Source organism: Oncorhynchus mykiss, chromosome 21 (genome assembly GCF_057628025.1).
Source record: "Oncorhynchus mykiss isolate SJ-2025 chromosome 21, ASM5762802v1, whole genome shotgun sequence".
Taxonomy (NCBI): Eukaryota; Metazoa; Chordata; class Actinopteri; order Salmoniformes; family Salmonidae; genus Oncorhynchus; species Oncorhynchus mykiss.
Genome location: NC_143042.1, coordinates 48,645,618 through 48,659,995, shown reverse-complemented (window position 1 = coordinate 48,659,995; position 14,378 = coordinate 48,645,618). Strand labels below are relative to the sequence as shown.

At 48.1% G+C, this 14,378-nt stretch overlaps 1 protein-coding gene across 1 annotated transcript in view; it reads right to left on the bottom strand.

Annotated features, from left to right (window-relative positions):
* Positions 1 to 3,984: 3,984 nt before the first annotated feature.
* The window catches only part of LOC110500735 (actin-binding LIM protein 2), a 138,756-nt gene continuing 128,362 nt past the window's right edge, over positions 3,985 to 14,378 (bottom strand). Inside the window, exon 22 of the mRNA XM_036958222.2 lies at positions 3,985 to 6,047. Within this exon, the coding sequence (XP_036814117.2) occupies positions 5,934 to 6,047 (114 nt within the window). The 3' untranslated portion in view covers positions 3,985 to 5,933. The remainder of the gene's footprint in view (positions 6,048 to 14,378) is intronic.

The following is a 14,378-nucleotide window of genomic DNA, read 5'->3' as shown; positions in this document are numbered from 1 at the left end:
CATGGTAATATGCCATCTAGCTGACACTTTTATCCAATCAGAGTCTGGTTTGAACTGTATTTATGGTAATATGCCATCTAGCTGACACTTTTATCCAATCAGAGTCTGGTTTGAACTGTATTTATGGTAATATGCCATCTAGCTGACACTTTTAACCAATCAGAGTCTGGTTTGAACTGTATTCATGGTAATATGTCATCTAGCTGACACTTTTAACCAATCAGAGTCTGGTTTGAACTGTATTCATGGTAATATGTCATCTAGCTGACACTTTTAACCAATCGATTTACGGTCATGCGTGGATACATTTTTTTTAATTTGATTTATTATTTGATTTAAACTAACTGTAAAACTTAACTACACACGCATTCATACACAAATCACTCTTCCAAACTCAACTTTATAAAACATAGTTCGATAAAGCACTTTAATTGCAGATTGCCATTAGAAATCAGACAGAAGACATGAGCTTTTATGTAGTCTTACTTACAGAAGGAGCTAAATTTAAAAAATGATATGAATTCAGATTGACTGTATTTTTGCCACTATTACCTTCCCATTAGATTTAAAGAAACCATCCACATCCTCCCTTGAAATGTCTATAAATACATTTTGAACATTAAAGCAGCTGAATTGAGCTTTTCATCAGACAAAAGTGGTGTTGTGTGTGTCAACGAATGAACAAAATGATCAACAACATCAAGAAAACAAGCACACACTTTCATGCATTTCCATTGTAGATGAACCTCAACAATCTCTCATATACATGTGCTAACGCTAACATTTACCTTGGCTTGCATAACAAACTCTGACAACAAATATACACAGTATGTGTCACATACTGCTCACAGTTGAATGATGGGTTGAGCTTCCGGAGACGAAGCAAAGCCAATGCATGTATTTCCACTACACACTGCGTGTGACCGTTGATGGGTTTACAAAGAACAAACATAGAAAGGGTTAATTGTCTATCACAGAAGGTCTAGATAAAGCTCATTGTTAATTCATTAAGCGAAACTTAACTCGTTATGCTTCAGCGCTGCTGCAGGTCTGTGTTAAGATAGTGCGGTGACAACGAACAGATAAGTGTGGCATAATAAGTGTCTTAACTCATCTGAAAACGTTCTGAAAGCGTTCATAGAAACGTCTGACAATGATTCCACAAGTCAAAAATAGCTTACAAAAATAATGTTTTTTTTATTTTTATGGGAGGGCCATGTACGTAAAAGTGTCTGGCAATGCGGTGTTTGACAACGTGACTTGAAAGAACCTGTTGCTCCACACATCTGCTGTGGGTGTCAGTGGTGCCAATGCTAGAGCCGGTACCCATGATTCTCGCTGCTGTCCCTGATCCAACCTCAACTCTCCTATCTTCACTGATTTACGAGTGGCTTGTTGTAACAAATCACAGCTAGCAAATAAACTACCAACGTAAAACATATTTTCTTATCTTTATTTAAGATTGCTCTCAATTTTTATGACGAGAAAACAAACACAAATATAGTAAGGTGCTTTGACGTTTTCTGAAGTCAAACTGTAGTAGTTTCTTATCCATGTCTTTGGCCTTGTCATGCCGCACTGTACTGAGTAGCCATGCCCTCCACTGCTGTAAAATGATACCTCTGTTGTTCAGATATGAGATCTGTGGTGGGTTAGAGGCTAGAGCAGGCTACAGGGGGAAAAGGGAGGATAAGGAATGAAAATGAAGGAAAGAAAAGGAGATGGAGTGAAAAAATTGTAAGAGGAGAGATAAGGAGAGGTGGGACGAGACAGAGAGGAGAGAGGAGAGAGGAGAGGTAAGGAGAGGTGGGATGAGAGAGAGAGGAGAGAGGAGAGGTAAGGAGAGGTGGGACGAGACAGAGAGGAGAGAGGAGAGAGGAGAGGTAAGGAGAGGTGGGACGAGACAGAGAGGAGAGAGGAGAGGTAAGGAGAGGTGGGACGAGACAGAGAGGAGAGAGGAGAGGTAAGGAGAGGTGGGACGAGACAGAGAGGAGAGAGGAGAGGTAAGGAGAGGTGGGACGAGAGAGAGAGGAGAGAGGAGAGGTAAGGAGATGTGGGACGAGACAGAGAGGAGAGAGGAGAGGTAAGGAGAGGTGGGACGAGACAGAGAGGAGAGAGGAGAGATAAGGAGAGGTGGGACGAGACAGAGAGGAGAGAGGAGAGAGGAGAGGTAAGGAGAGGTGGGACGAGACAGAGAGGAGAGAGGAGAGAGGAGAGATAAGGAGAGGTGGGACGAGACAGAGAGGAGAGAGGAGAGGTAAGGAGAGGTGGGACGAGACAGAGAGGAGAGAGGAGAGAGGAGAGGTAAGGAGAGGTGGGACGAGACAGAGAGGAGAGAGGAGAGGTAAGGAGAGGTGGGACGAGACAGAGAGGAGAGAGGAGAGGTAAGGAGAGGTGGGACGAGACAGAGAGGAGAGAGGAGAGGTAAGGAGAGGTGGGACGAGACAGAGAGGAGAGAGGAGAGGTAAGGAGAGGTGGGACGAGACAGAGAGGAGAGAGGAGAGAGGAGAGGTAAGGAGAGGTGGGATGAGAGAGAGAGGAGAGAGGAGAGAGGAGAGGTAAGGAGAGGTGGGACGAGACAGAGAGGAGAGAGGAGAGGTAAGGAGAGGTGGGACGAGACAGAGAGGAGAGAGGAGAGAGGAGAGGTAAGGAGAGGTGGGACGAGACAGAGAGGAGAGAGGAGAGGTAAGGAGAGGTGGGACGAGACAGAGAGGAGAGAGGAGAGAGGAGAGGTAAGGAGAGGTGGGACGAGACAGAGAGGAGAGAGGAGAGAGGAGAGGTAAGGAGAGGTGGGACGAGACAGAGAGGAGAGAGGAGAGGTAAGGAGAGGTGGGATGAGAGAGAGAGGAGAGAGGAGAGGTAAGGAGAGGTGGGACGAGACAGAGAGGAGAGAGGAGAGAGGAGAGGTAAGGAGAGGTGGGATGAGAGAGAGAGGAGAGAGGAGAGGTAAGGAGAGGTGGGACGAGACAGAGAGGAGAGAGGAGAGAGGAGAGGTAAGGAGAGGTGGGATGAGAGAGAGAGGAGAGAGGAGAGGTAAGGAGAGGTGGGATGAGAGAGAGAGGAGAGAGGAGAGAGGAGAGGTAAGGAGAGGTGGGATGAGAGAGAGAGGAGAGAGGAGAGGTAAGGAGAGGTGGGACGAGACAGAGAGGAGAGAGGAGAGAGGAGAGGTAAGGAGAGGTGGGATGAGAGAGAGAGGAGAGAGGAGAGAGGAGAGGTAAGGAGAGGTGGGATGAGAGAGAGAGGAGAGAGGAGAGGTAAGGAGAGGTGGGACGAGACAGAGAGGAGAGAGGAGAGAGGAGAGGTAAGGAGAGGTGGGATGAGAGAGAGAGGAGAGAGGAGAGGTAAGGAGAGGTGGGACGAGACAGAGAGGAGAGAGGAGAGAGGAGAGGTAAGGAGAGGTGGGATGAGAGAGAGAGGAGAGAGGAGAGGTAAGGAGAGGTGGGACGAGACAGAGAGGAGAGAGGAGAGAGGAGAGGTAAGGAGAGGTGGGATGAGAGAGAGAGGAGAGAGGAGAGGTAAGGAGAGGTGGGACGAGACAGAGAGGAGAGAGGAGAGAGGAGAGGTAAGGAGAGGTGGGATGAGAGAGAGAGGAGAGAGGAGAGGTAAGGAGAGGTGGGATGAGACAGAGAGGAGAGAGGAGAGAGGAGAGGTAAGGAGAGGTGGGATGAGAGAGAGAGGAGAGAGGAGAGGTAAGGAGAGGTGGGACGAGACAGAGAGGAGAGAGGAGAGAGGAGAGGTAAGGAGAGGTGGGATGAGAGAGAGAGGAGAGAGGAGAGGTAAGGAGAGGTGGGATGAGACAGAGAGGAGAGAGGAGAGAGGAGAGGTAAGGAGAGGTGGGATGAGAGAGAGAGGAGAGAGGAGAGGTAAGGAGAGGTGGGATGAGAGAGAGAGGAGAGAGGAGAGGTAAGGAGAGGTGGGATGAGAGAGAGAGGAGAGAGGAGAGAGGAGAGGTAAGGAGAGGTGGGATGAGAGAGAGAGGAGAGAGGAGAGGTAAGGAGAGGTGGGACGAGACAGAGAGGAGAGAGGAGAGGTAAGGAGAGGTGGGACGAGACAGAGAGGAGAGAGGAGAGAGGAGAGGTAAGGAGAGGTGGGACGAGACAGAGAGGAGAGAGGAGAGGTAAGGAGAGGTGGGACGAGACAGAGAGGAGAGAGGAGAGGTAAGGAGAGGTGGGACGAGACAGAGAGGAGAGAGGAGAGAGGAGAGGTAAGGAGAGGTGGGATGAGAGAGAGAGGAGAGAGGAGAGGTAAGGAGAGGTGGGACGAGACAGAGAGGAGAGAGGAGAGAGGAGAGGTAAGGAGAGGTGGGATGAGAGAGAGAGGAGAGAGGAGAGGTAAGGAGAGGTGGGATGAGAGAGAGAGGAGAGAGGAGAGAGGAGAGGTAAGGAGAGGTGGGATGAGAGAGAGAGGAGAGAGGAGAGGTAAGGAGAGGTGGGACGAGACAGAGAGGAGAGAGGAGAGAGGAGAGGTAAGGAGAGGTGGGATGAGAGAGAGAGGAGAGAGGAGAGAGGAGAGGTAAGGAGAGGTGGGATGAGAGAGAGAGGAGAGAGGAGAGGTAAGGAGAGGTGGGACGAGACAGAGAGGAGAGAGGAGAGAGGAGAGGTAAGGAGAGGTGGGATGAGAGAGAGAGGAGAGAGGAGAGGTAAGGAGAGGTGGGACGAGACAGAGAGGAGAGAGGAGAGAGGAGAGGTAAGGAGAGGTGGGATGAGAGAGAGAGGAGAGAGGAGAGGTAAGGAGAGGTGGGACGAGACAGAGAGGAGAGAGGAGAGAGGAGAGGTAAGGAGAGGTGGGATGAGAGAGAGAGGAGAGAGGAGAGGTAAGGAGAGGTGGGACGAGACAGAGAGGAGAGAGGAGAGAGGAGAGGTAAGGAGAGGTGGGATGAGAGAGAGAGGAGAGAGGAGAGGTAAGGAGAGGTGGGATGAGACAGAGAGGAGAGAGGAGAGAGGAGAGGTAAGGAGAGGTGGGATGAGAGAGAGAGGAGAGAGGAGAGGTAAGGAGAGGTGGGACGAGACAGAGAGGAGAGAGGAGAGAGGAGAGGTAAGGAGAGGTGGGATGAGAGAGAGAGGAGAGAGGAGAGGTAAGGAGAGGTGGGATGAGACAGAGAGGAGAGAGGAGAGAGGAGAGGTAAGGAGAGGTGGGATGAGAGAGAGAGGAGAGAGGAGAGGTAAGGAGAGGTGGGATGAGAGAGAGAGGAGAGAGGAGAGGTAAGGAGAGGTGGGATGAGAGAGAGAGGAGAGAGGAGAGAGGAGAGGTAAGGAGAGGTAAGGAGAGGTGGGATGAGAGAGAGAGGGGAGAGAGGAGAGAGAGAAAAAAGAGAGAGAGAGAGCGAAAGAGAGAGAGACGTTAAACAAGACACGGTAGATAAGGAAAGAGAGTGAGACCTTAGAAAAACAGTGAAAGGAACGATAAGAGGGGAAAACTAAACCGTTCCAAGTGGAAACAAACACAGTAAAAGGAACACAGATGAAACCAGTGAGAAACACAGGAACAAAGAGAAAAAAAGCTCATGAATTTTTAGAAAAGCTGCTATTTCTCTTTTTTGCAGAGGAAGGGAGAGCGGGATGCAGAACTCGCATAGAGAGATGAGAGGAGAAGAGGAGAAGAGGATTGGAGGAGGAGTGGTGTGACGGACCATGTAAATGCATCTCCCTTACCTCCCTTAAAGGTGATCACAGTAACATTCAGACCACTCGCATACAAAAGCTATAGGTGACGAACATCGCCTCAACGTTGGATGTTACAGCGACATTGTGAAACCATTTCCATTGGGTACTCCCAACCACTCCTCATTCTGTCTGCGATTAGGATGTTTCTCAGTTGTAACGTAACGGTGCATATGTAGATTATTTCAGATGTTTTTTTCTTTCTTCCAGACAGGACAGACGTTGTAGACTGGAGATGTTATAATGATTTTTCTCCCGTTCTCCTGCTTGGCTTTAGAAAAGGCGTGCCTTCTTTTTCATGTCGTTCTTCTTCCACAGAGCCATGCGGTCAAACTGATTCAGGGTCATCCCAAACACATGGTGGAAGTCCTCTGGGGAGAGGTGTCTCTGGAAAAAACACACATACAACAAGATTTGTTTATATTCCTTCCGAATGACAAGGCAGAGAGAATCTGTGAAAGCAGCAGAGAGGAAAGACACTACATGGCCAACACTATGTGGACACCCACTATGTGGACACCCACTATGTGGACACCCACTATGTGGACACCCATTGGGGCGGCAGGGTAGCCTAGTGGTTAGAGCGTTGGACTAATAACCGGAAGGTTGCAAGTTCTAACCCCCGAGCTGACAAGGTTCTGTCCCTGAACAGGCAGTTAACCCACTGTTCCTAGGCCGTCATTGAAAATAAGAATTTGTTCTTAACTGACTTGCCTGGTTAAATAAAGGTAAAAATATGTGGACACCCCTTCAAATGACAATCTTACATCTGTAGATACACTAAATGGCCAACACTATGTGGACACCCCTTCAAATGACAATCCTAGATCTGTAGATACACTACATATACAAAAGTATGTGGACACCCCTTCAAATTATTTGATTCAGCTATTTCAGCCACACCCGTTGCTGACAGGTGTATAAAATCGCGCACACAGCTATGCAATCTCCATAGACAAACATTGGCAGTAGAATGGCCCGTACTGAAGAGTTCAGGGACTTTCAACGCAGCACCGTAATACGATGCCACCTTTCCAACAAGTCAGTTCGTCAAATCTCTACCCTGCTAGAGCTGCCCCCGGTCAACTGTAAGTGCTGTTATTGCAACGGCTCAGCTGTGAAGTGGTAGGTCACACAAGCTCACAGAAATGGACCGCTGCGTGCTGAAGTGCGTACAACGCTCACTACCGAGTCCCACACTGCCTCTGGAAGTAAAGTCAACACATGATCTCCATGAGCAATGCTAAGCGTCGGCTGGTGGAGTGGTGTAAAGCTCGCCGCCATTGGACTCTGGAGCAGTGGAAACGCGTTCTCTGGAGTGATGAATCATACTTACTCTGGCAGTCCGACAGACAAATCTGGGTTTGGCGGATGCCAGGAGAACACTACATGCCTGAATGCACAATGCCAGCTGTAAAGCTTGGTGGAGGAGGAATAACGTTCTGGGGCTGTTTTTCATGTTTTGGGCAAGGCCCCTTAGTTCTTAACGCTACAGCATTCTAGACGATTCTGTGCTTCCAACAATGTGTCAACAGGGGAAAGCCCTTTCCTGTTTCAGCATGACAATCCACTCGCACACAAACGAGGTCCATACAGAAATGGTTTGTTGAGATCAGTGTGGAGGAATTTAATTGGCCTGCAAAGAGTGCCCGACCTCACTAATGCTGTTGTGGCTGAATGGAACAAAGTCCCCGCAGCAATGTTCCAACATCTAGTGGGACTCCTTCCCAGAAGAGTGGAGGCTGTTATTGCAGCAAAGGGGGGACCAACTCCATATTAATACCCATGATTTTGAATGAGATGTTCGATGAGCAGGTGTCCACATACTTTTGATCAGGAAGTGTATGACACACAGAGAGAGAGACAGATACTATCAAATATACAGAGTTCACTTTTATCAGCACACACAGTCATAATTGTAGCTACAGTATCAACCACAGACAGTGCCTCATCTCTATTGACACCAGCCTGTTTAAGAGTCCATGTCTTGTGAAATGCCCTCTTGAGTGCGGTCCACTCACTCAACCCCTCTATAGCAAGAGGATCCCCTCCCCTACAAACTCAGACTAACACACACACACACACACACACACACACACGGTTGGGGAGTAATTGGTCACGGTTGGGGAGTAATTGGTTACATTACCAACAAGAATATTGTAATCATATTACAGATACTTTAATTACAGATACTTTTGAAAAAATAGATGATTACTTATTGGATTACTTTTAAAATATATTATGACCCCTTCCAGTTTTGATCAAAAAAAGTGAAAGTTTAAGTTTGTTCCGAGTCTGGACTGCTAGTCAGAGACCACTATGATGACACACCAAATGATGACCACCAATCAGAGACCACTATGATGACACACCAAATGATGACCACCAATCTGAGACCACTATAATGACACACCAAATGATGACCACTAATCAGAGACCACTATGATGACCACCAATCAGAGACCACTATAATGACACACCAAATGATGACCACCAATCAGAGACCACTATGATGACACACCAAATGATGACCACCAGTCAGAGACCACTATGATGACACACCAAATGATGACCACCAATCAGAGACCACTATGATGACACACCAAATGATGACCACCAGTCAGAGACCACTATGATGACACACCAAATGATGACCACCAATCAGAGACCACTATTATGACACACCAAATGATGACCACCAATCTGAGACCACTATAATGACACACCAAATGATGACCACCAATCAGAGACCACTATGATGACCACCAATCAGAGACCACTATGATGACACACCAAATGATGACCACCAATCTGAGACCACTATAATGACACACCAAATGATGACCACCAATCAGAGACCACTATGATGACACACCAAATGATGACCACCAATCAGAGACCACTATGATGACACACTAAATGATGACCACCAATCAGAGACCACTATGATGACACACCAAATGATGACACACCAATCAGAGACCACTATGATGACACACCAAATGATGACCACCAATCAGAGACCACTATGATGACACACCAAATGATGACCACCAATCAGAGACCACTATGATGACACACCAAATGATGACCACCAATCAGAGACCACTATGATGACACACCAAATGATGACCACCAATCAGAGACCACTATTATGACACACCAAATGATGACCACCAATCAGAGACCACTATGATGACACATCAAATGCATTTGGTGGTGTAAAAAGTACCCAATCGTCATAAAGATATCTTAATGGAAAACGACACAAATAAAAGTGAAAGTCCCCCAGTAAAATACCACTTAAAAGTAAACGTATAAATCATTTCAAATTCCTTATTGTAGCTCTATCCTGCAGTCAAATGACCTAGTGGCCTCATGAGTGGATAGTTACTCATATTTTTCAACTCTATATCTGACATGGTACGTGTGTGAGGTTTATACTTTTGTTTCAAAGTAGATTTGTTTAAGACGACCAAGAAACACTCTGTGTGAACCTGATTTAGCCCCCTGCAGTAAAAGGTCAAGCAAACCAGACGGCACCAATTCCTTGTTTGTATTTATTTGCAGATAGCCAGGGGCACACTCCAACACTCAGACATAATTTACAAACAAAGCATGTGTGTTTAGTGAGTCCACCAGATCAGAGGCAGTATGGATGACCAGGTATGTTCTCTGTTTAGTGAGTCCACCAGATCAGAGGCAGTATGGATGACCAGGTATGTTCTCTGTTTAGTGAGTCCACCAGATCAGAGGCAGTAGGGATGACCAGGTATGTTCTCTGTTTAGTGAGTCCACCAGATCAGAGGCAGTAGGGATGACCAGGTATGTTCTCTGTTTAGTGAGTCCACCAGATCAGAGGCAGTAGGGATGACCAGGTATGTACTCTGTTTAGTGAGTCCACCAGATCAGAGGCAGTATGGATGACCAGGTATGTTCTCTGTTTAGTGAGTCCACCAGATCAGAGGCAGTATGGATGACCAGGTATGTTCTCTGTTTAGTGAGTCCACCAGATCAGAGGCAGTAGGGATGACCAGGTATGTTCTCTGTTTAGTGAGTCCACCAGATCAGAGGCAGCAGGGATGACCAGGTATGTTCTCTGTTTAGTGAGTCCACCAGATCAGAGGCAGTAGGGATGACCAGGTATGTTCTCTGTTTAGTGAGTCCACCAGATCAGAGGCAGCAGGGATGACCAGGTATGTTCTCTGTTTAGTGAGTCCACCAGATCAGAGGCAGTAGGGATGACCAGGTATGTTCTCTGTTTAGTGAGTCCACCAGATCAGAGGCAGTAGGGATGACCAGGGATGTTCTCTGTTTAGTGAGTCCACCAGATCAGAGGCAGTAGGGATGACCAGGGATGTTCTCTTGATAAGTGCGTGACTGGACCATTTTCCTGTCCTGCTAAGCATTTAAAATGTAACAAGGACTTCTGGGTGTCAGAGAAAATGTATGTAGTAAAAAGTACAACATTTTCTTTAGGAATGTAGTGAAATAAAAGTAAAATTTGTCAAAAATATAAATAGCACAGTAAAAGTACAGATAAACCCCGAACATGACTTAAGAAGTACTTTACACCACTGTGGATCCTTTGATATGAGAGAGAGAGAGAGAGAGAGAGAGAGAGAGAGAGAGAGAAAGAGAGAGAGAGAGAAAGAGAGAGAGAGAGAAAGAGAGAGAGAGAGAGAGAGAGAGAGAGAGACAGAGAGAGAGAGAGAGACAGAGAGAGAGAGAGAGAGAGAGAGAGAGAGAGAGAGAGAGAGAGAGAGAGAGAGAGAGAGAGAGAGAGAGAGAGAGAGAGAGAGAGAGAGAGAGAGAGAGAGAGAGAGAGAGACAGAGAGAGAGAGAGAGACAGAGAGAGAGAGAGAGACAGAGAGAGAGAGAGAGAGACAGAGAGAGAGAGAGAGAGAGAGAGAGAGAGAGTGCGCATTGTTGAGGTTTTGGCCATGAACATGGTTCCCTCACCACCACACCCACCCCTTCCCCCAGGGGAGCAGAGCTGGGGCCTGATGTGGACACACTCTGTCTGGGGTGAGCACAGAGGGACTGAGGGCTTGATCTGGAGGGTAAGCATTTCTCCCAAACCCTAACCCTTAAGACTGAAAGACTGGGTCTACGAGGAACTTCATCCTCTTAAAATGTATTTACAACCTGCTTTTGTGATTATTATTTAGTATTTACAGTTTTTTTTTTCAATTGCTAACAAGCATCGGTCAATACTGAAGCCCCTTTATCAAAACTCTTCACACAGTCTGCATGACCGACATGCATCTTGGCCAAACAGTTCATCTCACCTCCAAAACTCCAAAACACTTCATACATGTCTCAGAATAAGCTCGTTGGACCAGAACACTGGCAACAGTTCTCACTCAGAAAGCATACGTTGTCACTCCTAACACACTGACCTAAAAAACACTAACAACAGAGAGCATTACATAAACTATGAACTTATCTCTTTGAAGTTGAAGTCAATGTGCTTTAATAGCCTTTATCTTTTCTATATCTTTGCATATTGTAATTTACTTGTGAAAAATAAAAAGTTGAAACAAAAAACAATTCCTGAAATTCCAGGGTTGCAATAATAATTACAACAAAAACAACATGTATAGTATAACACTCATACTGTACAGTACTGTGAGGGTTCTAGTTCTCATTAACATGTATAGTATTACACTCATACTGTACAGTACTGTGAGGGTTCTAGTTCTCATTAACATGTATAGTATTACACTCATACTGTACAGTACTGTGAGGGTTCTAGTTCTCATCAACATGTATAGTATAACACTCATACTGCACAGTACTGTGAGGGTTCTAGTTCTCATTAACATGTATAGTATTACACTCATACTGTACAGTACTGTGAGGGTTCTAGTTCTCATCAACATGTATAGTATAATCACTCATACTGTACAGTACTGTGAGGGTTCTAGTTCTCATCAACATGTATAGTATAACACTCATACTGTACAGTACTGTGAGGGTTCTAGTTCTCATCAACATCACATCTTATATCTTCTCTGGCGATGCATCTTGGAAAGTGTCTTCTGGAATGTCTAATCTAACCCTGGCAGTCTTCAGGAGAAGTGTCTCCACACCCTGGCCGTCTTCAGGAGAAGTGTCTCTACACCCTGGCCGTCTTCAGGAGAAGTGTCTCCACACCCTGCCAGTCTTCAGGAGAAGTGTCTCTACACCCTGCCAGTCTTCAGGAGAAGTGTCTCCACACCCTGCCAGTCTTCAGGAGAAGTGTCTCCACACCCTGCCAGTCTTCAGGAGAAGTGTCTCCACACCCTGACAGTCTTCAGGAGAAGTGTCTCCACACCCTGGCCGTCTTCAGGAGAAGTGTCTCCACACCCTGCCAGTCTTCAGGAGAAGTGTCTCTACACCCTGGCAGTCTTCAGGAGAAGTGTCTCCACACCCTGGCCGTCTTCAGGAGAAGTGTCTCCACACCCTGCCAGTCTTCAGGAGAAGTGTCTCTACACCCTGGCAGTCTTCAGGAGAAGTGTCTCCACACCCTGGCAGTCTTCAGGAGAAGTGTCTCTACACCCTGGCAGTCTTCAGGAGAAGTGTCTCCACACCCTGGCCGTCTTCAGGAGAAGTGTCTCCACACCCTGCCAGTCTTCAGGAGAAGTGTCTCCACACCCTGACAGTCTTCAGGAGAAGTGTCCCCACACCCTGCCAGTCTTCAGGAGAAGTGTCTCCACACCCTGCCAGTCTTCAGGAGAAGTGTCTCCACACCCTGACAGTCTTCAGGAGAAGTGTCTCCACACCCTGACAGTCTTCAGGAGAAGTGTCTCCACACCCTGGCCGTCTTCAGGAGAAGTGTCTCCACACCCTGCCAGTCTTCAGGAGAAGTGTCTCCACACCCTGGCCGTCTTCAGGAGAAGTGTCTCTACACCCTGGCAGTCTTCAGGAGAAGTGTCTCCACACCCTGACCGTCTTCAGGAGAAGTGTCTCCACACCCTGCCAGTCTTCAGGAGAAGTGTCTCTACACCCTGGCAGTCTTCAGGAGAAGTGTCTCCACACCCTGGCAGTCTTCAGGAGAAGTGTCTCTACACCCTGGCAGTCTTCAGGAGAAGTGTCTCTACACCCTGGCAGTCTTCAGGAGAAGTGTCTCCACACCCTGGCCGTCTTCAGGAGAAGTGTCTCCACACCCTGCCAGTCTTCAGGAGAAGTGTCTCTACACCCTGCCAGTCTTCAGGAGAAGTGTCTCCACACCCTGCCAGTCTTCAGGAGAAGTGTCTCCACACCCTGCCAGTCTTCAGGAGAAGTGTCTCCACACCCTGACAGTCTTCAGGAGAAGTGTCTCCACACCCTGGCCGTCTTCAGGAGAAGTGTCTCCACACCCTGCCAGTCTTCAGGAGAAGTGTCTCTACACCCTGGCAGTCTTCAGGAGAAGTGTCTCCACACCCTGGCCGTCTTCAGGAGAAGTGTCTCCACACCCTGCCAGTCTTCAGGAGAAGTGTCTCTACACCCTGGCAGTCTTCAGGAGAAGTGTCTCCACACCCTGGCAGTCTTCAGGAGAAGTGTCTCTACACCCTGGCAGTCTTCAGGAGAAGTGTCTCCACACCCTGGCCGTCTTCAGGAGAAGTGTCTCCACACCCTGCCAGTCTTCAGGAGAAGTGTCTCCACACCCTGACAGTCTTCAGGAGAAGTGTCCCCACACCCTGCCAGTCTTCAGGAGAAGTGTCTCCACACCCTGCCAGTCTTCAGGAGAAGTGTCTCCACACCCTGACAGTCTTCAGGAGAAGTGTCTCCACACCCTGACAGTCTTCAGGAGAAGTGTCTCCACACCCTGGCCGTCTTCAGGAGAAGTGTCTCCACACCCTGCCAGTCTTCAGGAGAAGTGTCTCTACACCCTGGCAGTCTTCAGGAGAAGTGTCTCCACACCCTGACCGTCTTCAGGAGAAGTGTCTCCACACCCTGCCAGTCTTCAGGAGAAGTGTCTCTACACCCTGGCAGTCTTCAGGAGAAGTGTCTCCACACCCTGGCAGTCTTCAGGAGAAGTGTCTCTACACCCTGGCAGTCTTCAGGAGAAGTGTCTCCACACCCTGGCCGTCTTCAGGAGAAGTGTCTCCACACCCTGCCAGTCTTCAGGAGAAGTGTCTCCACACCCTGACAGTCTTCAGGAGAAGTGTCCCCACACCCTGCCAGTCTTCAGGAGAAGTGTCTCCACACCCTGCCAGTCTTCAGGAGAAGTGTCTCCACACCCTGACAGTCTTCAGGAGAAGTGTCTCCACACCCTGGCCGTCTTCAGGAGAAGTGTCTCCACACGCTGCCAGTCTTCAGGAGAAGTGTCTCCACACCCTGCCAGTCTTCAGGAGAAGTGTCTCCACACCCTGGCAGTCTTCAGGAGAAGTGTCTCCACACCCTGCCAGTCTTCAGGAGAAGTGTCTCCACACCCTGCCAGTCTTCAGGAGAAGTGTCTCCACACCCTGCCAGTCTTCAGGAGAAGTGTCTCCACCCCCTGACAGTCTTCAGGAGAAGTGTCTCCACACCCTGCCAGTCTTCAGGAGAAGTGTCTCCACACCCTGCCAGTCTTCAGGAGAAGTGTCTCCACACCCTGGCAGTCTTCAGGAGAAGTGTCTCCACACCCTGACAGTCTGCAGGAGAAGTGTCTCCACACCCTGACAGTCTTCAGGAGAAGTGTCTCCACACCCTGACAGTCTTCAGGAGAAGTGTCTCCACACCCTGCCAGTCTTCAGGAGAAGTGTCTCCACA